General features: G+C 44.5%; 1 protein-coding gene across 4 annotated transcripts; it reads left to right on the forward strand.

Moving 5' to 3' along the window:
• Positions 1-927: 927 nt before the first annotated feature.
• dpp9 (dipeptidyl-peptidase 9) lies at positions 928-26,525 on the forward strand. 4 transcript variants are annotated; one of them, XM_006639811.3, is made up of 21 exons: positions 928-1,127; positions 7,115-7,205; positions 8,016-8,254; positions 8,855-8,967; positions 11,365-11,538; positions 11,869-12,040; positions 13,638-13,748; positions 15,139-15,267; positions 16,104-16,165; positions 17,163-17,263; positions 17,481-17,658; positions 18,308-18,467; positions 19,027-19,106; positions 19,627-19,779; positions 20,371-20,506; positions 20,867-21,012; positions 21,337-21,483; positions 22,271-22,423; positions 23,592-23,734; positions 24,671-24,782; positions 25,622-26,525. In XM_006639811.3, the coding sequence occupies exons 2-21, from the start codon at positions 7,150-7,152 to the stop codon at positions 25,712-25,714; spliced, it is 2,658 nt and encodes an 885-aa protein (XP_006639874.2). In that variant the 5' UTR covers positions 928-1,127; positions 7,115-7,149; the 3' UTR covers positions 25,715-26,525. The 4 variants fall into 4 exon arrangements, with proteins under 4 accessions (XP_006639874.2, XP_006639875.2, XP_015221271.2 ...); XM_006639812.3 differs by having other exon boundaries at positions 11,872-12,040; XM_015365785.2 differs by lacking the exon at positions 7,115-7,205.
• Positions 26,526-26,825: the final 300 nt, after the last annotated feature.

A 26,825-nucleotide genomic window follows, 5' to 3' on the forward strand; every position in this document is an offset into this window, starting at 1 on the left:
AAATCAAGATCAAATTACACAAACAATATACTACACAGCTAACAACATTGCGGCAATTTTGCATTAATATACAGAGAGTACATCACCTTTCTTTTAAACAATTGACCTACACTATCTGAAGCAATTGACAATTACAATACCTAAAGACAAGAAATAGAATTAAACCCTTCCCTGACATTATTCGTGTGAGTGACAAAGTCTATAACAACTTAACCACTGCTTGTGACTTACAAAAGCCTTCTGTTGTGTATGAGAGCAGTGACAGTATCTTAACTACATAAACCAATGTTCTTAGAGTAAGAATGATGAATTAGGCAGAGCTCCTGGGTCTGTCGTAGCTGTGCAGGGGCTCTCTGAACAGCAGAGAGATCTCAGGGCCTCTAATGATATACCACACTACAGAATCCCCACGGAGATGATTAAGGTCAGGTCAGTGACTCTGGGGTCCTATAAATATCATAGGGGTTCCTGCCCCTCTGGGGCTCTACAAGCATTAAAGTTACCTTCAAATTGACAAATGCAATGGAAACTGTTTACAGTGGAAATGACATTTTATTTATTTCCAAAGAAAGAGAAACATGATTCTCCACCAATAAGACCAAGTTTAAGATAGCCTACTTCAATTTCCTTAATTTTAACTGAAAGGCAAAAAGAATGAAAAAAATACAGTTCCGGCTGAGGACATACACCCCCTCCTTGGTGAATTTCCTACAGAATATACCTTAAACGATCTTTCAGAAGCAACTGGAAAACTCTTGTCGGAGTTTCTTCCTAGATCCAGTTGAAAAGACGACAAAGTCTTCGGGCACACACGGCCCCTTTGCTTTGAACGACTTGCTCACAACGCCCAGCCCAAATCGCGCTGCGCGAATACAAGCGTCACTACGGCCCCGCTGCCCGTGTGTGTGCGCGGCCTGGCTCGCCCAGCCTCAATCTCTCCCGGGTTAAAGGTTCCAGTTGGTCGGGCTCTCCCACCCTGTTTCCGTGATCGCACAACTGACTCCTCCTGCCTCTCGTATTCCGGGCCATGGACGCAACCATAATCGTCCAAAATCATCATTTTTAATAGCGGTAGATCACAGATCAGACACTGGGGAGGGAGAGAAGCAAGGGCTGGATCTGGATCTGTAAGTACCGGTCAATAGGAATTGCTTATTGTGGTGTTCATAGCCTATATGCTCAGCGTCCGGTAACACTGAGAATACACTGGAGCCTATGGGGCTGACAATGACTTGATATTTGATGAAAGAAATGAATGGGCTATTTCCCTGCTTGGTTGTTTTAAAACCCCTCATTAGGGCTTCAACTTACTCCCTGCCCTGTTTCGTTTTTCAGTACCCCCACAGTCGCCATCGGCTGTCAATATCTTGAAACGTATTTATTTTTTAAAAAAAGACACGATCGCATTTTCAGTGATCTGTTTTAAAAAAATAGAAATGATGAGAAAATCGACTGATCAGACTCGGCGTAATGATTTAAGTCCTGGATCAAGCGTGAGTCTATACGTTTTTTTTTTTAAAAAAAAGCTGGGTGCGATACTTTTGAGTTTAATAAGGCAAGGCTCTTGCTATGAGACTGTCTTACTGTAGTACAAAGACGGGAATGGTCACGGTTTTATTTTGGCAACATTCACATCTCCTGTGCAGTCGTGTAACTGCCGGTTCCGTGTTTCTTTCACTTCACATAAATAAAGCTGCTGTGCAAATTTAAAGCATTTTTTAAAAACAAATTCGGTGAGTCCACTGCTGCCGACTGCGGAACAGACCTAAACACAGGCACACCTCTCCCCCTCCCCTCCCCTCTCTTCCGAAAAAGTCCAAAAATAGGAGAACCACGTCATTCATTCAGTTAAAAACTGAGATATGTCGCTCCCACCCTCCCCCCATCTCACCTGAAAAGGACTGGAATATCCATTTCCGTCTTTTTGTTCTGAGCCATGTGTTTACGATAGGTCACCTGAAAAGAATCCTAAAAGGAACGAATTAAACGCAATATGTAAAGTTTAGATGGATGCAATCGAAAGAAATCAATACCTGATGAGGAGTGCATTTCTCATCCATTTCTGTAGCTAACCGGGTGGAGTGGCATTTTGTGGACAAATCGTAGCAGATACAGACGGCAAGAAGGTGATTGGTACCTTTGTGTCTGGAGTCATCAGCGTAATAGCTTTTTGGAAGCAGTTATTTCGTAATTAATTAAGCTACTTGATTATTAACGGCGTGGAGTTGGTGGTTATTTTCATTTTTTTAAGAACAAAGTGATTGTGAGTGGTCTTTCTTAATTAAAACCGTTTCGATAACTAGATTGAGAGGTCTTCGGCCCCAATCTCAAGCAACACTGCCTATGGTTTATGGAGTGGTTTAGCGACGTTACATTACACTTTGTGTGTTACTACTGATATGTGGCTTTTTGTGAAAATAAAGGGTTACCTTAATGTCTACCTGCCTGGGTAGAAATAGAGATTGCATCTTTTTTTATTAATGAACATGTATAGAAAATACCTCATATTTTATACAGATTATGGGCTGTCATAGAGTTTTTACTAATGAAAGGCCTTCATTCTAACCTTTACTTTAGACTGTGTTCAGCAACAGAGACAAAGCATTCACTGGATTTTTATTCTGTGCTCAAGGGTTCATCTTAAACTGAGGTCACTGCTGAATTGATTTTGCGTTGCTCAGCTGTTCCTCCAGTTGATACTGATTAAGGTCACAGGCCAGCTCTGCAGATAGGTTTGATGTGTCACTGGTGGAGGTCTGACGCACAAACCCACAGGTTATTAAGACTAATTATTGGAATATTTCCTAAATAACTTTTTTTTTAAATGTAGAGCCATTCATCTGACATCATCTCAAAGTGATGCACACAGAAAAACAGAGACAGGTTTATAACAGTGAGTTGTAACCCCGGTGTCCTGGCCAAATTTCCAATTGGCCCTCACCAATCATGGCCTCCTAATAATCCCCCTCTATGAATTGGCTACATTTCTCTGCTCTCCTCCCCACTGATAGCTGATGTGTGGTGAGCGTTCTGGCGCACTATGGCTGCCGTCGCATCATCCAGGTGGAGCTGCACATTGGTGGTGGTGGAGGGGAGTCCCCATTACCTGTAAAGCGCTTTGAGTGGAGTGTCCAGAAAAAGCGCTATATAAGTGTAAGCAATTATTATTATTATTATTATTATTATTTGAAGACAAGGCTGAAGGTGTTGACCGGTATGGGCTGGGAGATCATTCCAAATGTTTGGAGAAGAACAGAAAGCAAGTCTCCTGGTGCTCAGCGCTTTGTATGGAGAGCTGGAAGAAGGCCAGAGAGCGAAAGGCACAAATGATGTTTAGGTTGTGTAGGGAGTAGGAACCAAACCATTCAAGCCCCTTAAGGTGAGCAGAAGTTTTTTTTTAATTCTGAAATCCACACGGAGCCAGTGCAAGGAAACTAAAATGGGTGATATATGCTCCTGCGTTGTAGTTTTGTTTAAAATCTGAGCGCTGGAGTTCTGAATGTGCCACTGTTCGTTAATAACATGTTTGGGTACACCAGTAAGCACTGCATTACAGTAATCAAGCCTGGAAATGCCCAAAGCATGCATTAGCTTTTCTGCATCAGACCGGGAAAGAGATGTTCTGATACAGACAGTTGCAAGGATGAAAAAAATAATGCACACGTGAGTTTAAAATGTGAAGCTCAGGTCAGAATTACTGCAAGAATCCTCACTTGAGTACTTGGACTGAGTTAGGGAACATCAGTTGTCAAACTAAGATGGACACATTTGCAGAATTGATCAGAAGAGCCAATCAGTATATTAAGACTTGTGAGATTTCAGATGGGAAATGTTTCAGCATCTAAACAGTGTGACAAAGTGTATAGTACTTGATTAATGTCAGGCTTTCTGTGAACTTACATTTGGGTGAAATTGAAATGAATAAAAATGAAAGATGATGCCACACCTACAAATTTCTGACTCAGTGGAGACCTTGATACTAAACAGAATTTGACCAAAGACAGACCCTTGTGTGACACCTGATATGGCCATGTGTTTAGACAAAGAACAACTGATTTGCTTAGATTTTCTATCAGATATGATTTAAACCACACCAAGATAGTTCCTGTAACACCAATGACTCTTCCTAATTTTTTTCCAAACAAAGCTGGATGATCAGCAGTGTCAAAGGAAATACTTACCTCCAACAGGACAAGAGTGGCTAAAAATCAGTAATTAGCAGATCAGTAACCCATTAAGAGCTGTTTGTATACTAGGCATTATTCTGAAGCTAGGTTGAAAAGATGCATACATCTGATTTTAAAATAATTGATCTTGGAACTGAAAAACTGCTGCCAGTTCTAGAACATTTGTCAAAAGTGGTCAGTTAGATATTGGTCAGTAATTACTGGATACTCTGGAGTCTAAATGCGTCTTTGACAGAGGAATGATAACTGAAGATTTAAGGGCTGAATTATAAAACAATTCAGACAATGAACAGAGAATTTTCAAATTTGAGAAAAGCAGGTCAGTAACAATAGGAACATGGATCATGGCAAGTAAATGAACAGATAGGTCAGTGTCCCTATAGCTACGTGCAAGTTTATACCCAACAGATTTCATAGAGCAGGTTGTAGTACCAAGGAGAGTGGCATATAAATCTACTGACTTTCACCCTAAGGTACCTAAAGAGCTTCATATGTAAGATTTAGCCAACTTAACCCACCATTGAAGTACAGCAGTCAGTTGGGTGAAGCACCAACCCCATTACAAAGAATGTCAGGAGACATGAGACATTTAAGGGAATTAAGGGCTGATTTTACAGATGTCAGGTTTTGCAAGCTCAGAGTGGCCACCAGGGTTAATAACCCTACCCTTGCAAACAGAGTCATGGGATCTTTAACGACTGAGTAGCTAGGATCTCTATTCAACATCTTATTGGAAAGACTGCACCTCTTTAATAGAAATGCACATTGTTCTGATGTCTCTTTGTTCCTGTCATGGGGTTGTGCTGCAGCTGGGTTTAGAAATGATGCCTTATTTAATAAACTAATATGCGTTAAACCCTTTCCAAAAATAATAATGGGTTCCAATAAGAACAGAGTGCTGATTGTGATGTTAATCCCAGCGGGAACCAGTCTTGAATCATGTGGATTTTTGGTATTATGGCTCAGATGAAGAACCTGTGCAAACTGTAATGTCCCATGATGCCCAGCATTGTTCTTTATCGAGGGTTGAATAACACCAGTCATTCAAAGCAGGGTTATCAGTATTCTCTCCTTCTTTCCTTGGCAAAAGATCATTCCTTGCGAGTAGATAAGCTCTCTTGTCTAATGTCTAAGGTATGTGTTGTGTGCTATCTGTGTATTTTCCAATCAGAACTGCTGTGCAAAATTGTAGTAATGTGTTCCTGAGAGACATAATCACATGCCATTACTCAGCAGATCAGATTTTCTGAATAGGTCTCAGCATGAATATACCTATGCCAACAGCTGCAGAATCACATGTAACCTGTTTTACTGGAATCTTGTCGCTTTTTGCAGTGTAATATTTTTGTATTTTTAGCATAGGTGTTGTTACCAGGTTTAACAGCTGCTTCAGTAAAAAGTGGTTCTGTTTTCATTTTTACTTGTAGCACTCTCATTTCTAATAGTACTCAAGGATGAAATGATCATCATTTAATTTTAGACATAACTTTGGCTTCTCTGTGGACTTTCGTCCAGAAATCTGCTGTATTGATCTACTGAAATACTGATTTCGGTTACCATGGCAATCAGAGCTCAACACCTTTGGTTGGTTTGTACCAAGATGCCGTTTTGTACTTTAAAATGGTGTCCTTACTTGTTCTAAACAATTGCTTAAATTCAGTGGACTGATTGAGATTCCTTACTTTCACATTCTCCGATATATTTTGGGATTCGTAGGTTTCTGTTCTGTGCTGAATAAATGCAATGGGAAAATGGTTGTTGCATCTTGAATATATTGCGTCACTATAGTTATCTTGTGTATTCCTGGAGCTGTAATTACATAAAAAAAGAACATGACAGCTCTAAGTAAATAAAAACTGTCTGCACACAACCATGGAATTTTCTGAATTTCCTGAGAACAGAGAGAGAGAGTGTGAGGTGTACCATGAGAACTGAACACCTTGTTAAATAGTGTGCTTTCTGTGTCAGATTTCTTCAGGAAGCAATGGAGTCAAAGTATTTCCAGGGAATTAAGAGTACAAATGTATGTTTTTTTTTGCTTGATTCATTTTCTGGAGGAAAAAACATTGCATGAGTCAAACCTTTAAAAAGAATCTGTCAAAGAATACATTTTTAACCCTTAATGGCCTGATATTTTGTTTTTGTGAAGTAAAAGCAGGATGTACTCATTTATTGTAGGCCATCATTCACACCCGGCTCTTTGGGAGACAAACTCCAGTCTATGTCCACTTCAGTTCTGCAGTGGAGTTTCATTACTTACTGAAAATCTTCCCTCTCCTCCCTTTTCAAGCCCAGATTCATAGTGTATAGACTTTTTTCCCCACTGGTTAGTCTTTCAAGTCCTGACAAACCATCCATCCATTTTTCAGCCACTGTATCCAATTCAGGGTCACAGGGGAGCTGGAGTCTATCCCAGTGGGCAACGGACATAAGGTGGGATACACCTTGGACAGGACGCTCGTCCATCACAGGGCAGACACAGATACCAACACAGAGACTTACATGTACACACTCGCACCAGGGCCAGTTTTCCCAGAAGCCAGTTAACCTACCAGTATGTCGTTTTACTGTGGGAGGATACTGGAGCACCTGGAGGAAACCCACATGAACCCAGGGAGAACGTGCAAACTCCACACAGATAAAAACACAGGTCTGAACCCCAGCGCTGCGAGACAGCACTGCTCACCACATCACTGTGTAGCCCCTGACAAACCAAAAAGGGTAAATTCATAGCACAGAACAGGAAGGTGACCTTTACAATACACTAGCCTTATGAGATTTTTGCTGCTGAACGGAAATGCTCACTTTCCAAGTAAGAGGGTGTGAACTAGAGCACTAAAAAGGCACTGTTCTGATCAACTAGAAATTCATCACTTTATTCATTGGTTGTGTCCCTCCCTGACTGTCTGTTTCCCCATATTTTGCAGGTTGCCAAGTCTGGTTGAGGCTTGTTGGCCGGTTAATGAATAGAGTAAAGAGGATCAAACTTGAAGACGAAACAGAAGGTAGTTGGAAAAGGTACAATTCTTTGAGTCAGGATTCTGAAAGAAGGTGGGAGGGTATCAGTGGAAGGTAGGGGAGGGGTTGCTTTAGAAAAGTGCAGGTGTAGATCCATTTTAAAATAAGACTAAGGCATAATGTAGCAAATGCTTGAGCTTGAGCGATCCCACTCCTCTTGGGATGATATCTATAGACATTTGAATTTTAAGATTGATTCCAGTTTTTCTGCGTGCACTGAACATCTTTCAGGAAGAGTGAAAGCAATCGGGCGATTTCATTCTTTAGTTTGGTTTACACAGTGAAAGTAGCTCAAATCCCAGCCTCAAAATAATCACAGGCACCTCTGTATAAAACAGCTAAGTGGTGAACGACTGCAGATCTTACTTATGGCAGAAATCTGGATATTTAAGAGTACTGGAAAAGTTAGGAAAGCGAGCGGAAGTCATTCAGTCCTGTGTGTTACCTAGATGATCTGAGGATCTCATGCAGCCATTTCTTGAAAAGTGCCAGGCGATCAGCTTCAAAGACATGGCTGGTTAACTGCGTTCCAGAGTTACACGACCTTTTGGGTAAAGAAATCCATCCCATCCTCCATTTTAAATAATCTTCCAGGTCTTTATGTCCTGAAGAAGTCTGCTAGGCTGATGCTATTGTATCGGGACACCTCGTAGTCTTCTTTATTCACTAAAAAGCTTCACTGATTTTAGGACTTTCCCTGAAGTCCAGGAGTGTGTGTGATGTGTTTCTGTGCGGATGTCTGTGCTTCCCAAGCTCCCCTGGGCCACGTGAGGAGTGCCGGTCTGCCAACCTCTTGTCTCCTCTGGGCAGTTGTGCAGCAGTCAGGATGACCGCAGTGGACGAGCTCTCGGACAGCACGGAGGTGGTGGAGATGGAGGACGTTCCCTCCCAGTTTTTCGTGGAGAAGCACTCTTGGGACGGCTTGCGGGACATCATCCACAGCAGCCGGAAATACTCGGGCATGATCGTCAACAAGGCGCCACACGACTTTCAGTTTGTGCAGAAATATGATGACTTGGGACCCCACTCGCATCGGCTGTACTACCTCGGTGAGCCTTGGGGGCGCCCTAGTCCTATCCCAGCTGGCAGTGGGGTCCTGTGGGACTCTTCCTTGATCACCGACATTTCCTTAGGTCGGCGTTTAGGGACTTCTCCAGACACTCATTACTTGTCCTCTCCTTTCATTCAGGTTTGACCTACAGGACCAGTGAAAATTCGCTGCTCTGCTCTGAAATCTTTATACGTGATCAGCTCATAAAGCCTCTGAGGAGTGCCTTTCTGTGTGAGACTAATCATCTCGTGCAATTTGAGATCGAAAACCGTGAAGTGAAACTGAGTGGTTCTGACTGTGCAGATTGCGTGAAATTATTTCATAATCAGCAGAAGACACACTTCATACTTTACACCAGCTGTATGCAAAGCTGCACATTTTTCAGGAAGCTCATCAAATGTGCAGGAAGGAAGGCTATAATAAAGCAGCACTATGTAGAGATGTTTGGAAGGATAGGAAAGAGGTAGTCAATCAGTGTCATTGTGATTGGCGCAGAAGTTTTGCTTATCCTGCAATAAGAACATTGATGTTTTCTTAGATTGACCTTCTGTTTACTTGACCCCGCATTCATGTGTCATTTCTATTTCCCGTCATCCAGGAATGCCCTATGGGAGCAGGGAAAATTCACTGCTTTACTCTGAAATTCCCAAGAAGATTAGGAAGGAGGCCCTCTTGGTTCTGTCCTGGAAACAGATGCTGGATCATTTTCAGGTACAGTACTTTCTCAGTCGGGCCTCTTTGGGTTTCTGTCCTTTTTCACTAAGGAACAAGAATGATGTCTATCAAAAGACTAAAAAATACACTGTTTTGCTTAATTGTTAAAAGGTGTATGTAGTGCCATCTTTTACTGTAGACACAGAGTAGACAGCATGTGTTTAGTTTGCAAGTGCCATACCTGAAGATGCAAATCCTGTACCCTATACCTTCAGCCTGCTGAGTCTGACCTTAAATCTGATGCGCTATCGGAAAAACATCAGCCCCTGTAACCAAACACTAACGGCCGACTTAAATCCCTTGACTCCCTTACGGACTGGTTGAGTTTTTGTAGCGGTGGAGATAGGAGAAGTCTTGTGTGATTCGGGATTTCTGAAGAGGATGCAGATGTAGTGGGGGGGGTTTAATTGTCCTGTGTTTTCCTGCTTCTCCGATCTCCTTATTACTTGACTTCCAAAGACGTGCTGGCTGTGACAGTCGGTGTCTGGAAATCGTCGGTGTGCGCGTGCGTCACAGCGAGCAGACCCCTCGTCCGCGGTGCAATCCCGTCTTTCTCAGTATGCTCCCATGACAGGCTCCGGTTTGCCATAGTTCTTACCAGGAACGAGCAGCTCTTGGATAAAGGATGGATGATTTGAATCCCCTTTCCGCTCCGCTAAAAATAAGGGACAATGATACTTTATCTTCTTATTTTCATTTTGGAGTACTGAAATGGCTCTTTAGATTTACTGGTTGATTAAATAGATTGTACAGTTGAGTTTTGGGTGTCTCCATCTCTGTTGCCTTTTATTAGTAGTATACTACAGTACTCCCTTATGTGCTGATTTCTTTAAGCAGTGCAGCTTAGAAAGATCACAGTAATAAAAATACAATGTATTATAAATACATTTTAGAACTATCTATGTGCAGTACATGTAGGAATATCTGCAGTCTATTGCAGGAGTTCCCACTGTGCAGGAAAGGAGACAATAATAGGAGGTCAATTCATGCACTCCTACACACCCTGCGCACTGTACAGTGGTGAGTAGGTGTGATGCACAGGCAGATCGTGATCTCGTGTGGAGGCCCAATGGTGAGATTGAAAGAAGCATCAGGTGATCAGAGAGATGATGCAGATCTGCTTGCTGGCTCTGCCCCAGGGAACCATGGGATAGATGGAAGAGGGCACAGGAGTTTGAAGAGCTGGTGGGGGGGGGAGGGGGATGTGGGAGGTGTGACCAGTAGCCAATAGAGGACAGAAGAGTCATGCAGGAGGAAGCAAAGGAGAACACTGAGTCATGTTTGGGGGTCCTTTGAACGCACATGAGAGGGGAGAGGAAGCCACTGGAGTTGATAAAGCAGGGGGGTCACTTGAGAGGAGGGAGGCAGAGACCTTGTGAGATGGGGAATTTTGAAAAAGCAGAAGAGGGGAAAAAATGCAGAAGTAAATAAACTTGTCTGGCGTCTTGTGCAGTAGCCTAGACTGCACAGAACTAGGCCCTGGCCTGTCTGTCCCATCGATCATGGAGAAGGTTTTGATTCAGGAGGTGTTCCTCAGAAGGAAGGGTCAGGGACTGTGCCAGGGTAGAGACATGCACACGGGAAGAAATGAAGGCGGCCAAAGTTAAAAACGTGAATCACCAGACTGGCTTGGACTGGAGTGAGCACTGGCATCCCAAGAACACATGCTTAGCTTATAAACAACCCAGCGCCCCAGTATAGTGATGGGGACACTATTCTGTAAAAAAGGCCCTGTCCTTTGGATGAGACATAAAACCAAGGTACTGACTCTCTGTAGTCTTTAGAAATTCCAGATTGTTTTTTGAAAAGAGTGGGGATATTAACCCTGGTGTCCTGGCCAAATGTCCCCCTAGTCTATATTAATCATGGCCTCCTAATAAACCCCATCTCTGAATCGGCTTAATTACTCTGTTCTCCTCCCTGCTGAAAGCCAATGTTGTCTGCCGTCAAACATTGTTGCTGGTGGAGCGGAGTGGAGTGTCCGCTATATAAGTGTAAGGAATTATTAATTACGGATTAAAACGCAGACGGTTGCATTAATGAGCACTTATCTCGGTTTCTTTCTGAGTTCTCAAATCCTGTACGTAGCTTAGCGCTTTCTATGCTGCTGGGTTTTCAGTTTGAGCCACTGGGGAAAACTGCAGGTGTCTTCCTCGGGTGCTGTTTCGGGTCGGTATGTACTGTTCGTGCCAGAGCAGAAGCAAGTTTTTAGAGCGCTGTAAAATGAAACGTTAGCAATGCTTTGCCCTTTCTAAGGCGACCCTGAAAGCTTCATGCTGGGATGGGGGAGGGTTGAGAGCAGGTGGGGAAACTGTATGGAGAAAGGGATGCAAAGCAGGACCGTGACTGTGGCCTTGTTGGGCGGTGTGTAAGTGGCGTTTTGTCTTCGGCCAGGCCACGCCTCACCATGGCGTCTACTCCCGAGAGGAGGAGCTTCTGCGCGAGAGAAAGCGGCTGGGAGTCTTTGGAATCACCTCCTACGACTACCACGCCCAGAGCGGCCTCTTCCTGTTCCAGGCCAGCAACAGCCTCTTCTACTGCCGGGATGGAGGGCACAATGGTTTCATCGTGAGTCTGCTGCACCGCCACCGTCACAGCGCCACCTGCTGGTCGGACCCTTCCAGTCCTCCAAGCCAAACCCTAGCATGGATGTAGCTGTAGCATTTTTACATGTTTTTCTTTGTCAATCTGACTCTGCACTTAGCATGCCCAGCCTTGTGATTTAGTATTTTCGCTTCTTAAAATTAGATGTTTAGCTATTTTTGGTTTATTTTTTCTCTGTTGGGACAATTAAGGACCATTTTCTTTTACGTTTACAGCACGTTTTCCAAGCCCTTCTAATGCAGGGTGCCCTATGTTTCGACGTCTCATGCTGTAGGGTCTTGTGGGCTGTTTTAGCAGGTCTCTCCAATGAAGCCGGTGGAAATCAAGACTCAGTGCTCAGGGACTCGGATGGACCCCAAGATCTGCATGGGGGACCCCAGCTTCATTGCTTTCATCAACAACAACGACGTGTGGGTGGCCAACATCGAGACCGGGGAAGAGAAAAGACTGACCTTCTGTCATAAAGGTCAGGGTGCCCTGGGTTTGTGTGGGCGTGTCATCGTTCTCCGTGGGGGGGCGTAGCAGTAGTCTTTCCTCTGCTCATCAACCCTGTGTGTTGTCTTCACACCCTCACAGCGTCCTGCCCCACTTCATTACAGTTTCTCTCACCACAAAATCAGCAATAGTGATCTTCTCAGTCAACCTTCTGCTTGTTGTGTTTTCACATGAGTCCGCCCACTGTACCGAATGCACTAGAAGGTGATGATCACAATGGGAAGGGTGGTAAATAATAATAATAATAATGAATTGCTTTCACTTATATAGCACTTTTCTGGACACTCCACTCAAAGCACTTTACAGGTAATGGGGATCCCCTCCACCACCACCAATGTATAGCCCCCACCTGGATGATGTGATGGCAGCCATGGTGCACCAGTACACTCACCACACATCAGTTATCAATGGGGAGGAGAATAGAGTGATGGAGCCAGTTCAGAGATGGGGATTATTAGGAGGCCATGATTGATAAGGACCAAATGGGAAATTTGGCCAGGACGCCAGGGTAACACCCCTCCTCTTTTCAAGAAACACCCTGGGATTTTTAATGACCACAGAGAGTCAAGATTCTCATCTGAAGGACGGCACCTTTTTACAGTATAGTGTCCTTATCACCATACTGGGGCATTAGGACCCACACAGACTGTAGGGTGAGCGCCCCCTTGTGGCCCCAGTAATACCTCTTCCAGCAGCAACCTTAGCTTTCCCAGGAGGTCTCCCATCCAGGTACTGCCCAGGCTCACTCCTGCTGAGCTGAGGTGATTTGCCAGTTGTGAGTTGCAGGATGATATGGCTGCTGGCCATATCACTGTAATGGCTCTCCAGACACAGCGCATTCTGAGTGGTCAGATCTCTCCATCATAAACATCTGGCAAGCTGATTACATGGATAATATTGTAAAATGCACTCTGTACTGGAAGACTAAGGAAACTGAACTGCAGTGTTCATTAATATACACCCTGTCTCAATGCTCTCCTGTCTCAGTTTATGCTGAGTCGTCCTGGGTACCAGGGTTCTGGTAGAGTTGGAAGGATTTAGGAAATGTTCTGTCTGGTAGCATGACTTTAAATTATTTAAATCTAGAGCAAGAGCTGGCCTTTTCTCAAAGTTCCTATTATAAATAGAACATTGTTATGGACAGTGCATGAGTAAATCCATCACTGTCACTTCCTGTGTTGCTGTGTTAGTGCAGGATGCTGAGTTAAAAAGGTGAAATTATTAGAGAGAAGCCAGCAAAACTGTTTTTGTTTTTTGCATCTTCTTAAATGAAGTGGCTGTTATGTTTGTTTTTGTTTCCCAGTTCGATCACGTTAATTTGGTTTCTGCGTATTTCCCTCCCACTTGCTGAGGAAAAATGGAGGGATGTTTCTTGAAAAATTAGAAGAACATATTAGAGAAATATCCGCTATAGTGTTCATACAGGCGTGGGGCATCACTTTGTTTCTTGTTAGTTTGTTTTTATTGAGTATGGTTTACTGTAGTGTTTTTATTATTCTTATACTTCATTTTTATGGTTATTATTAAACCATACTGTATGTGGTGTCCTTCTCTTCTGTCTCCTGCAGGTATCAATAACGTAAAGGATGACCCCAAGTCTGCGGGAGTGGCCACGTTCGTCATCCAGGAGGAGTTTGACCGCTTCACAGGCTACTGGTGGTCCCCAGCTGCCCCAGAAGGTAAGACACCCCGAGACTTGGGCAGGCAGGAAGGAATCCTGCACTGGGCCGGTACTGGCAATGTGGCTCGGGTAAATTGCTGCATTGGTCTAAAAACCACTCTCTGTGGATTAGGCTAGGGGCTCTACGTCATTGTTACCCTGGTCCCTTATCATCGACATCTCTTAATTTCTTTCCCTCCCGGAATGTACTGGAGTACAGGAAACCCATTCATGGAGCAGTTTCAGGAACAGCTGGCTGAGCAGTGCTTAGAAAATGGATAAAACTGCTGACATTTTACTGCAAGGCTAATGTGGCACAGTGTGGAGCAACGAACCGCTCTTTCCTGTAGTCCGTCTTCATGATTGGAGCAAGAGAGAGAGGCGGAAAACAAGGAGAAGATAAAATACAAGCACTCAGCAGCTGCAGAGTTCAAAGAAAGCTTCTTTGCCTCAAGAAGTGATTATCTTGTGCTTTATTCTGTATTTTGTTTTGTTTGTACTTGATTTTAGTTACATTGATACAGTATTTTTTTTTAATTCACGAAAAAAAAACAAAAAATACAAGTAGAGGGGGATTTTTATATAATTTCTATTTGTCTACTTTGTCTTTGTTACTTTCACATTACTGGGAGAGTGTCTCTACATATCTTTCCCATTTTGAACATCTTTTTACCAATCCACGTTGTTAGTGCTTCTTTTTAGCTAATTATTTTGGGCGGTTCAAAGGAAGTTGAAGCAAGGAGAACCTGAGGTTTTTTTGATGTATTAGGAGAGGAGTCTGTATAACCAAAAGTATGCACCTTTGTCCCGTGTGTATGCTTCCCTGAGGGTGTCATGATCACCCTCTCTCAAAGATCAAACTAACCTGAACAAACGTAATGCTTTTTTTATAGAACTAGGGTATGTGACTTCATACATATAAGTGTGCAGTCCAGGAAAACAAGGAAGGAAGGAAGAACTGTCTTGAGTTGCCTACAGTTAAAGAGAGTTCATTAGCTGATGACTTCATCCTTGTTAACATACAAAATATAATTTTAGCATAAGTCGGCAGTTAAAAGAATTGAACTTGGTATTGCCCGACATCTGAGTGTTCGTTACTCTTCATGTTGTAGGAAAGGATTCCAAATAATGTTAAATTCATATATCCTATCCTGCAGCCAGTCAAGAGACACATGGTCAGTCAGTCTGGGCCTCGGTTTAGTACTACTGTAAGTGGTGAATGGATGTCCAGTTTAGAGAACTAAAGAGAGGGGGACACACTGTCGGGAGAGTGGATGACTGCACAGGTTTCTATTTCAAATCCGCCAGACGTGCATCCTGTCTTTGTCACTAACAACAGAGGTCTGGGTGATGTCTGTGAGGCAAAAGAAATGCAGGCCTGACGCTCCCCTTGTCTCTCTCCCTGGCAGACTCGGACGGGGGGAAGACTCTCCACTTGCTCTACGAGGAGGTGGATGAGTCCGAGGTAGAGATCATCCACGTGCCCTCACCCGCGCTGGAGGAACGCAAGGCCGACGCGTACAGGTACCCCAGAACAGGTGAGCCCGCAAAATCTGAGACTCCCCTGAAGGAGATAAGTCGCAGAAGAACCAACTGGGACTGCAGATTTCTCCATGATAGAGGAAGAATGGCCAGTGGTCTAAGTATTGTTTAAAAGGGCATTAGACATGAAGTGTCTTCATCAATACTCAAACAATTTTCTGCAAATTCAGTATTGTACACCTCCTCCATCCCCACCACTAAAGCAGCAATAATACTTTTTCTCAATCAGCCTTCTGCCCGTTTCCACGTGTGACTCAACCCACACGACCCACAGTACCGAATGTACGCGAAAGTGGTGCTCACAATGTGAAGGGTGATCGGTAATAACCATCCTGTTTCAGTGCTCTCCAGTCTAGGTTATATTCTGAGTGGTCAGATCTCATCATCGTAGACTTCTATCAAGATGGTTGCATGGATAATATTGTCATACTCTGTACTGGGGTCTGAGCCTTATCTGGATGACTAAGAAAAGTGGTGGTGTCTTGTCATTTCTTTTTATGTCATGTGCCAAAGGTTTTCGTATTTACCGATTTCAGCAGTAAGTCTAGGGTTTTCCATCACTTCGTGGGGCTGATTTTGCATTCCAGTCACTGCAGATTGACAACCTGGTTTCATATTTATTAAAGGGACTAGTAGGGATCAGTGCTGCAGAATTATGGCATCGTTGACTGTTTGACCAAACTGGCTGTGTCCTAGTTTCTAAAACTCTTGTGGCTCAGTTCTATACCTCTTATTAGATCTGGTTTGATTGATCCTCTGGTGTTATCTGTGCTTGACTTGTCTGTCTTGCTGACCTGTATTGGGTGCTAAAAGGCCTTTTGTTTCTTTCCAGGGAGCAAAAACCCCAAAATCTCTCTCAAACTCGCCGAGATCAAGACCGACCACCTTGGGAGAGTAAGATCTTGCAGATTATCTTCTATATATTAATTGCTCAGCAGATGCACACATTTATAATTATGCCATTTTTGCAGCCCGCTGTCCCTTTTTCCCCACACAGAAATGTCATTGGCTTGAGCACATGGCAATTAATATTCTAAACCAATCCCACTTCAGTGTTTAACCTGAGTCTGCCTGGAAGTGCACAGTGGCCTTATCCTGGCTGGAGCTGAGGATGGTGACGAACAAAGCTCTTACTCAGCCTTTCCCAGATGTCCTCTGTTCTTGTTTATGTCCTTTTAAAATTGAAAAGCTCAGCTTGCATCAGGCCCCTTCCCAGATGATCAGTCTAAACAGTGCGGCCTCTGTCTCACTCTGTCACGCAACACTTTGGTTTCTCCATGTGTGTCTATGTGAACAAGATTATTCATTTTCTGTTTTTCTCATATGCAACTATTCCCCAATTCCACAACACAGCAGCACAGCAAAGCAGTTAATGTCTAAAACTGGGCCGCTGTGCTGTGGCACTCCTCTTCAGACATGGTGCTGTAAAGGAACAGTCAGAACCTGTCAGAAATAGTCAAAAATGAATGAGTAATGTGCAGTCATACAGGTGCCCAGTCATGGGTACTTACGATGTACAACTTGAAGGAGGGATAATTTAATATTGCAAAGTACAGTTAAGATCAGTGCACATACAGGGGTAGGTAGTCTGTAGTGGTGAATAAAACTGAAGCACAACAGGTAGGAGGAGCTACAGTGTCCAAATGCAGGCAGACCACCCTTCATGCAGTTGTATTGAAAGAAGGACTGAAAACGGGGAGCTCCTGCAACACGAACCAATACACTGTTCTTGGAATAGATTTCCGACAGCTGTACTGGTATGCTGAACTGGGGCATTGTGCTGCTTATCCGGTTGCTGGTCTTCAGTGTGCGATCACTGGATGAGCACCCTTGTGCAGTGCACTGGGGGGGCTGAGGATCATGGGTAATCGGCTGTAACGTGCCGTTCCAGATCGTGAGCACACAGGACAAGGAGCTGGTCCTGCCTTTCACCGTGCTGTTCCCTGGAGTCGAGTACATAGCCCGGGCTGGCTGGACAAGAGATGGCAAATAGTAAGTCCTGTTCCTTTCTGGGGAAAAAAAAAGATATTTTGGTATTTTTGGCAGTTTGGCCTGCATCTGTTGGGAATTCTGGCATAATGCTGGTGTTTCTACTATGAACAAGTGGATAAAATGAACACTTGTGCTTCATTAGATAGGCAGGGGCTCTGCCCGATTTCCATATCCACACAGATCGCAGATCAGTCTGTCCCTGACCTTCTTCCCCCAGCGCCTGGGCCGTGTTCCTGGACCGGAGTCAACAGAGGCTCCAGCTGGTCCTGCTGCCCACTGCCCTCTTTATTCCCGTCTCCGAGGACGAGGCGCAGCGGCGGGAGAGCGTGGAGGCCGTCTCCGAGAACGTCCACCCCTTCGTGATCTACGAGGAAGTCACCGACATCTGGATCAACGTGAGTCTGTGGGGGGCTGAGCAACTGGAGTCACCAGGGCAAGCCCTCCCTTCGTGGGCCAGACTGAAAATCACCTGGGATGGAGAGTGTAGGAGCCTGTGCACAGCTACAGCCAAGCCACTGAGCCTTCTTGGATCTTACCCCTGTTTGTCAAGTCTGGCACTGTAACTGTTGTTAAATGTCTGATTGCAGCCCCATCCGAAAAGGGTGATATATCATCATGTCTCAGGGTGCAGTTTCTTATTGACCCATTATTTTGAATACCCGAAGAAGGCTCCACAGCCAAAACATTGTTTCTTTCCTTTACCTTTCAGCATGGGTTGAACCTTTACCCATTCCATTATTCTGCATGCTTTACAAGTTCACTATTGAAATATTCCTCTTTTTCTCTCGGGGTATTTCATTTATCGTGCCTTACTAAGTGAAAAAACTAAATGCACCTATAAACGGGAACGCTACACATCAGATTTCGTGCTGGCTGTAATCGTTCTGATGGTTTTTCTGTATTCTTCAAGTGTGTTTTGCTCAGTTTATATTTGGAACAGCCGATAGTGGTTTAAGACAGACCTGGGGTGCCGTCTTAGAATATCTTTGAGAGCCTTTAAGGAAGTCCCATTCAGACATTTGTTTCTTTTTTCAAAATCTGCAGGTTCATGACATCTTCTACCCTTTTCTGCAAACAAAGGACGACGAGATCACGTTTATATGGGTTAACGAATCCAAAACGGGGTTCTGCCATCTGTACAAAATTACATCCATATTGCAGCCCGGGTGCTACCAGTGGTCACGAGACTACAGCCATACTGAAGGTAGGGTGGATTTTCGAGTCTGCATTGGGGGTCTCCTAGTTTAGAGGCTTGGAAGTCGACAGGTGTTCCTCTCGTTTGATCCAGTTCAGTTTTTGGACCGAGCTGGATGTAAGAAAAGAGAACAGCGATTTGGCTGTTCTTGTACATACTATTGCTGATAGCCTCTTGATTGTGGAGTCTTAACAATCACACGTCTTGTAGCATCACAGGGAGCTGGTTTCTGCAGAGAGCCTAGGTAATTTGCACCGTATTCTACCACAAATTATGTAACGAAGAGTCTCCTGTCCTCAATCACAGAAGTGCTTAAACTTCTCATCTCCTTCCAGTTCTTAGTGATGCACTCATCAGATCTCAGACAGTTTTTGTTTTGACCAATACAACTGATAATCTGGGATGAGGTTCTCTTCAGCATTGAAGCGTATTGATTCCAGTGGTACTCAGGGTGAAATTATGAAGAGATCTGTGGAGTGCTTTGCTAAAAATTCAAATTCGCTACATTAATCGGAGTCATTACTTTGCATTTTACAAAGGAAGGGAATTCCTTGTTTTTGTACCACAGGAGACTTTAAGTGCCCAATTAAGGAAGAAGTTGCGCTAACGAGTGGGGAGTGGGAAGTCCTGGCCAGACATGGTTCAAAGGTAAAAAGATCATCAAAGATAATATCTTTTACAGTCTCTTCTCATGTTTGCAGTTCAGGGTGTTTTATTATTCAAATACCTGTTCCTATCCAGTGTAAGTGTTTGTGGTTTTGTTGACTCAGATCTGTGTAACAGTTTCTAGTACTACTTTTTGTGAAACCATGAGGGGTTCATAGTAAAGTAAGAAAGGTTTGTGGGCAAGTGCAATCAGTGTTTATGTGCAGAAATGAATGGTAATGTGGAGTGGGCTTTCGGTGATTGTGAAGGGAGTAAACTTACAGATTCTGTAAGTCGTGTGGATTCCTGTAGGTGTGGTCTGTAATGATGATGTATGACGATGTCTTTTATGTCATGTCACATTTATTTTTGATGTCATGTTTATTTGTGCTGTTCTACGTTTTTGTACTCTGGGTTTGCATCCAAAAACATAGCTGTTTGAATGCTAAACACATTTCTGAGAAATCAGGCCGAAACGTAGGAAGATCGTGTCATAGCGTAAGACTCTGCCCTTGTCGCGCAGATCTGGGTCAACGAAAGCACGAAGCTGGTGTATTTCCAGGCCACCAAGGATACCCCACTAGAACATCACCTCTATGTCGTCAGCCATGATTCTCCAGGCGAGATAGTCAGGCTCACCAAGCCTGGCTTCTCCCACAGCTGCTCCATGAGTCAGGTATGGCATTGGTGCTTGTCACGCTGGGGCACGGTACTTTCTCAGCACGGGTACTGCTGGCCTTGCAAGGCACGATGGCCTTGCAATGAATGTGAATAAACTGGAATTTCTATTGTCTGCTTTCGGATATGGATTGTGTGGTTGAATTTGTAATCATCTCAGGGGAAAAAAGAGCCTGTTCCCGTTGGGTTTGCTGGGTTTGTTTTATTTGTATGAGTTCATGCTTAAACAGCGTAATTGCTATCATTTCCTTCACCGATATGAAAGCTTTTTTTGTGCCGCAATGTGAATAGGTGGATGATGTATATTAATAGATATACATGGGATGTGTGTACTTTTTCCAGCAAAACAATCTCTTTCACATGACTCAGTGCAGGTATTGCATATTCCAAGCGGCTGTTTTGGACGCTGTAATTGCACAAGGGTGTGCACAAGAAGGCAATTTCTTTGGCAAATAATAATTGACGCCTATGTCATCCTTATAGTTCACTCTGAACAAACAGAATGTGCAGTATGTGTGTTTAGAAGCTGATTTCTTTAAACATGCGTTCTTTGTCCTGGTGACCTTATCCTTTCTTCTCTGCCATGCAGAACTTTGACATGTTCGTCAGCCACTACAGTAACGTCAGCACGCCGCCCTGCGTTCATGTGTACAAGCTGGTTGGCTCCGACAGTGACCCCCTGCACAAGGAACCTGAATTCTGGGCCAGCATGATGGAGGCCACAGGTATGGTGATAGTCTGAAGACCGTCGCCTGCTGAACATCCTACTGAACATACCATGTTTAGTAAACATACCATGCTGATGAATTGAGTGGAACCTTTAGTACAACACGCCATCAAATTGCAGCTGGGGAAGTCATTTTGCAGTGCGCAGTGCTCTAAAACCCATTGATGAGACACAGAAAACTGAACCGGAGCAGCAGAGATATGCTTTCACTCAGCTTTGAGATACCTGTTCATGAAATCATAGGATAGTAAAAATCCCAGTAAGTGCTAAATACAAAACAATTATGTATCACAATGGGAAAAGGGTTTTCAGCTTTTAGGACAAATGACGGGCATATATATGGTTCTGTTTGTTTTAGGTTGTCCATCGGATTATATTCCTCCTGAAATTTTTGACTTCCCGGGAAAATCGGGGTTCCAGCTGTACGGGATGGTGTACAAACCCCACAACCTGCAACCTGGCAGAAAGCATCCCACCATCCTCTTTGTGTATGGGGGTCCCCAGGTTTGTTGCCTTGACCATAGCTGCTCAAAGCCTCAATCACTGCAACCTAAAATGACCACTCTTGTTAAGCCCAACCAATTTTATTTTGTGGTATCAAAGAGTAGCCACTGTATAGGTAAAAGGGCATTATAGTGTTCTGCTGTTTCAAAACGAGCATCACCCAAAATCTGCTTTAAAAAAATTGCCTCTTTTCCTGATAGCCGATGCAAACGTGCTGATGTGTTAAGGAGTGCTCCATTTCGGGCTAAGTGTTTTGTGTGTCAGCAATGCTTTTCCTAATATTGTCTGTACTCTGGTGACTTCTGCTTGTTTGCATGTGCGCAGGTCCAGCTCGTGAACAATTCTTTTAAAGGGGTGAAGTACCTGCGCCTCAACACCCTGGCCTCTCTGGGCTACGCAGTGGTGGTCATCGACGGCCGGGGCTCCTGTCAGAGGGGCCTCAAGTTTGAAGGGGCTCTCAAAAACAAAATGGCAAGTCTATAAAAAGTGATTTTCTTTTTCGAGTCTGTTCTTCCGGTCCAACAGAGGTGTGAGTGAGATGGGCAAACGTGGACTCGTTAGTTTGTCAGGACTTCTGTTTAGTCAGCTTAATGATGACATGTGATGTGTTAATGAGGCCAAGCTCCTGATATGAGTAGGCTCTCTGTCTGGGTTTCAAAGGTGGTTTATTTATAGAGGAGTGAACTAGCTTTTCTTTTTTCTGCAAAACCCTTCAGGCTGCTCTCCAAACGTTCACACTCTCCAGCTTTTACTTCACAAGAGCTTTCTGTTTTGAAGTCTTCTGTTTCCTGCTTCCTCCTCCAAGCTGCGCTCTTGGTAGGGGGTGAACTTCTGCGTTTGTAGGGCCTTTTAGTTTTCGGCCTCAATATTTTCAATCCCGGGACTGTTTCCAGGTCGTGTTGCTCGCTAAATCCAGAGCCCGTTTAACACGCAATTCAGTCTGGCCAATTGCCAATTGTGATGTTTTTGTGTTTACCAGCAGAAAGACAAAATGTGACGGGCAAATATGCTTGGAGACATACAGCACAAGTGTGCAGTGTTTCAAATGATGTTACAAGTGTCATACCTAATAACCCCTTATACTAAGCTCAGAGAGCAGGGAAGACCTTTTCATGAACTGACATCTGGACGAGATTGAGTGACCGCTAATTACCAAGTAAAGGAGGGAGGGCAGTTAGAATTCTGCTAGCAGCCCGTGCAGAATTTCAGCTGTGCGGAGGTCTGAGCTGGCTGACTCTTTTGTCCTTCTCCTTGCTAGGGCCAGGTGGAGATTGAGGACCAGGTAGAAGGGCTCCAGTATGTGGCCGAGAAGTTCAACTTTGTGGACCTGAGTCGTGTGGCCATCCATGGTTGGTCATACGGTGGCTTCCTGTCGCTCATGGGCCTCATTCATAGGCCCAACATCTTCAAGGTGAGTGGGGGGAGGGGTTTGAGGTTAGAATGTAGTGAATTCCAGGACCGCCTCTACACCATGTGTTCAGAGAGGAAGTGAAGATATACCTGTAGTAACTGCTGCTGGCCACAAGGTGTCACGTTTGTCTCACACTGGGTACAAGTAAAAGGTTAGTGGACTTCTTGTTTAGGTATGACTGTGTCAGTCATAACACAAGTTTTACATATAACATTGCTGGCAATACAAAAACCTAGAAATTAATAATAATTAGCACTATCTTCCAAACTTCTGAGTCCAGGTCCCAGGGGAGACTTGTATGTGGTAACAGATTGGAGGATCAGTAAGCTGAGATTCAATTAGGTGCTTTTTACCTGGATTTACTGCAGCTGTGGAAAAATGTACAGGAGAAGAAGTCCTATAAAAATGGTTTACAGGGCACTTGTGCACAGCTGTAATTTATAGAATGATACTGTAAAACTACTGACTGACTAGAACTCCAGGGGAAGAAGACCCCACACAATGTGGACAGTACATTACCAACATAATCAGTAATGACAACGGGAACAATAAATATGTTGTGGGGCAATTTATATGTAGAAGTGAGAAAAAAACATAGTGCAGATGTGTACTGAGGCTTTGCAGATGCCTGTTAGGATGCCTACTATAGTAGAGTAGAGCTGTTCTTGAGTCTAGTGCTCAGTGCTTTAATAGTGCGGCGCTGTTTGCCAGAGCGCAGGGGGGAGAAGAGTTTGTGGCCGGGATGGTTGGGATCCTGAATGATGGAGCGGGCTTTATTGCGACAGCAGGTGGTGTGAATCTCACTGATTGATCAATCAATTAATTGGTTGATTAATTGGTTAATTAATTGGTCGATTAATTGATCAGTCAATCACATCCTATAATCCTCTGTGCTGTTGCCACAGCCCTTTGTAGTGCTTCTTTGTCACACATTGTAGTACTGCTGTACCACACAGTGATGCCATCGGTGAGGACAGTTTTCTATGGTGCTGCGGGAAAAGTTCATGAGGAGCTTCTTCCCCAAACCGCAGAAAGTGCAGACGCTGTTGTCTTTTTCAGACTGGCTGCAGTGTTGTGAGACCTGCGCATGTGTTACCTTGTGCGGATGTTGTGTTGCCGTGTAAATGCTGCTCAGTCATGCCCCCGCTGTGCCCTGCTCTGTGCCCAGGTGGCCATCGCCGGCGCCCCCGTGACGGTGTGGATGGCGTACGACACGGGCTACACCGAGCGCTACATGGACGTGCCCGAGAATAACCAGCAGGGCTACGAGGCGGGGTCGGTGGCGCTGCACGTGGACAAGCTGCCCAATGAGTGAGTGAGGGCCTCCCGCTGGCGGGGTAGGGCTTGTCCATCCGCTCGGGCTGGGAGGGACACGGGGGTCCCACTTTTACACACGGCCAGCAGCCTGCACAGAGGAAGCAGGGGAAAGACCCCGCATCCCATGAGCGTGTCTTCCTTGGCAGGAGTATTGAAGGTACGGGGGTCCATGCAGGCAGCTGTGTCGGCGTGTGTTGGCTGTAAAGGAAAGAGTCACGTGCTGAAAAGAAAGCTACACTTGAAGAAGGCTTGACAGCCGGAATTTTGTGTTGATCGTCCGAATTCTAAGCGTGGAATTAACCTTACCTTCAGGGAACATGAAAAGGATCTTGTTATGAAGTTTTACTTCCGCAGCTTGAAAAACCAATACAGTGAGTGGCTTGAGGCCGCATTTTCCCAGTCATGTCATCTTCATGGGTACCCCCTTTGACACCCCTGTTTTTGGTTTGGTCCCTCTGCTCTTCTTTGCTGTGGAACAGGGGAGCACTTAGTCGAATTGTAAATCAGAACTGAAAATCCTGCTCACAGTGACTGTGTCAGTGTCAAGCAATTTCAAATCAGCTGTTGATTTATCACACACCTTTTTAAGTTTCCTACAGTAATGCATGTATTGCACTTTTCATAGGTTAGTCGCACAGTGCAGCACAATACAGAAGAATGAATATACACAATCCAACTAACAAACAAAATACAGAATAAAATCGAGCAACATCATGTGCACACCAACAAGCTAAACTCATGTATTACATTATTATTATTCCTCCTGTAACACAAAGTACTATGAAGCCATGTAGACTTATTTCAAAAGATCTTTTTTACATTGAGTCCAATTTTACTGATGAAGAGCCTTTCGATTTGTTGAGTTTTAGGGGTGCAGTGTTATGTTTTGACTAGTTTGTAATGAACTTTCCTTTCTAATTCCCCTGGCAGGCCCAATCGCTTACTGATCCTACACGGATTTCTTGACGAGAATGTGCACTTTTTCCACACCAACTTCCTGGTGTCCCAACTGATCCGTGCTGGAAAGCCATATCAACTGCAGGTCAGGAAGCACCTCCTTTCCTTTCTTTCCTGCTTTTAGGTTTTGCTGCTCATCATGACTCCTCAGAAATTACGGGTGTAGAAAATGACATACATTCACTTCTACATGGGCCTACGTGTTTTCCCAATGCACTGAATTGACTGTGACTGGATTATATAGCACCTTTCGTCACAAAGGATCCCAGAGTGCTTTACATTTAGGAGGAGATTTGCTTTATTCACTGAAGTGCAGCCCCACCTGGGCGAGACACAGCCGCCATTCTGTACCAGCGGCTCCTCTGTACTGCAGATCAGATGGAGGAGTGAGAAACTGCTTCACCAGTTGCACGAGGAGGAAGCCAGGTTGTGCTAAAGCTTTTTAACCCAGACACTGGGGTTAACATCCCTACTCTTACGCTCAGTGCCGTGAGATCATGAGGCGGGTAATTCTCGTGTTCAGGTTGGTTACCCTCTTACATGACTGCTCCTCCCCATCCTGGGATTTTCCGGTCTTGAATGTGGTCGGATTCTGTATCCGACACATAGCACCCCTTCTGGGTCTCCCGTGGCCCAAGACAAATGGGGTGGGGTCTGGCCTGGCTGTCCTTCCTTTTTCAAGTGACCGAGTGCCAAGAGAGCCTTCATTTTCAAATGGGGCGCTTTTGGGGTCACTCAACTCTCTGGTCCCTGATGCCCATCCAAAAAAATGAATGAAACTGGCTCGTTCCAACTTTTTTCTATTTTTCTAGGAGGGGTGTGGGGGGCATCTACCCATAGCAGCTAAGCTATACGTGCCCACTTTTTTTTTTGGTTAAACAAACAGAGCCTTCTGACGTCTTGCTGTCCTTTACTTTCACGCAGATCTATCCCAACGAGCGACACAGCATCCGATGCCCAGAATCAGGCGAGCACTACGAGATCATGCTGCTGCACTTTTTACAGCAATACCTCTGAGAGCGGACTCTGTTGGGGCTGGTACCTCCTCATCCTGCAATTCACCCATCACGCCTCACACCCCCCCCTTACACAACCCCCTCCCCCGCCCCAAGGTGTGAGAAATCCTCTCCGAGAGGGTGTACCCCACTTCGCGGCCCGTCTTTCCTCATCCTGGAGGACAGCGGGCGTTGTTTTGGTCTTTTTTTCGAAGCAATCCAAATGGAAACAGGAGGCCACACACCCCCCCCCACCCCGACTTCGGGAGAAAAAAAAAAGAACAAAAATTTGCCGTGCTGTAAAAGAAAATACACTTCCGAATGGAATCGATAGCTTGCAAGTAACTTATAATTATTTTATTTTGGTGTTGTGCCACATCCAACTCTTTTCAGATTTTTTTTAAAATCCCAACAGGGATGGAGGTGATCATTTTGCCAAATTTCCTCCCCCCCCTCCTCCTCTCAGTCCAGTCAGTGGCTTACAGCTGTCGCCTACTAAAATGATTTTGCCTCACACAACCCCTCAGACTGACATTCACGTCCTCCATTGTTGTTTTCCTCCGTACATGTGTCTCATTTTAATTTTTTTTTTCGTTTGGATTTTTATTTTGAAACCTGCAGCAAACCATCAAGGACAGGCAAGGTCTCGCCCCCCCCCCGCAATCTGAACTTTGCGCCTCGAAAAAAGTGTGCAAAGAGGGGGCGGAGCCATCCACTACTACCTGCACCCAGTATTTTAAGTGTGTATTATTAAAGAAAATATTTTTATGGATTCTTATTCTTTTATAATGAGTGTAAAGTGTAGTAACTCATTAAAATATTACGATCTCTCAGTGTCGTCTTCTCCCTTTCGCCTGCTTGAAACCACTTTTGGCTCCTGCCTGTACCGAGTCCAGCGCTTGTGCTGGTGTGTGTGTTTGCGTACACCGTCTTCTGCAGACAAAACCTTCAGACTTGCATTGCGAACGTACAACCCCACAGTTTAATGGGCGTTTGTTGGGAGCTCAGGATTCCTCGTCTGAAACGCGATCGTGGCGTGGAAAGAATTGTTCGGACAATCAGATCCTGATCCCTACTTTAAAATCCCTGCCGAGGTCGGCACTTGTACACCTTGGGATTCCCCCTCATTGGGA

The sequence above is a fragment of the Lepisosteus oculatus genome, chromosome 29 (assembly GCF_040954835.1).
Source record: "Lepisosteus oculatus isolate fLepOcu1 chromosome 29, fLepOcu1.hap2, whole genome shotgun sequence".
NCBI lineage: Eukaryota > Metazoa > Chordata > Actinopteri > Semionotiformes > Lepisosteidae > Lepisosteus > Lepisosteus oculatus.

Coding starts and splice junctions, on each gene's coding strand:
- dpp9 (XM_006639811.3), top strand. CDS start 7,150: ATGAATAGAGTAAAGAGGATCAAACTTGAAGACGAAACAGAAGGTAGT. Junction 22,424..23,591: donor ATAGGCCCAACATCTTCAAG/GTGAGTGGGGGG, acceptor CTCTGTGCCCAG/GTGGCCATCGCCGGCGCCCC. Junction 24,783..25,621: donor GAAAGCCATATCAACTGCAG/GTCAGGAAGCAC, acceptor ACTTTCACGCAG/ATCTATCCCAACGAGCGACA.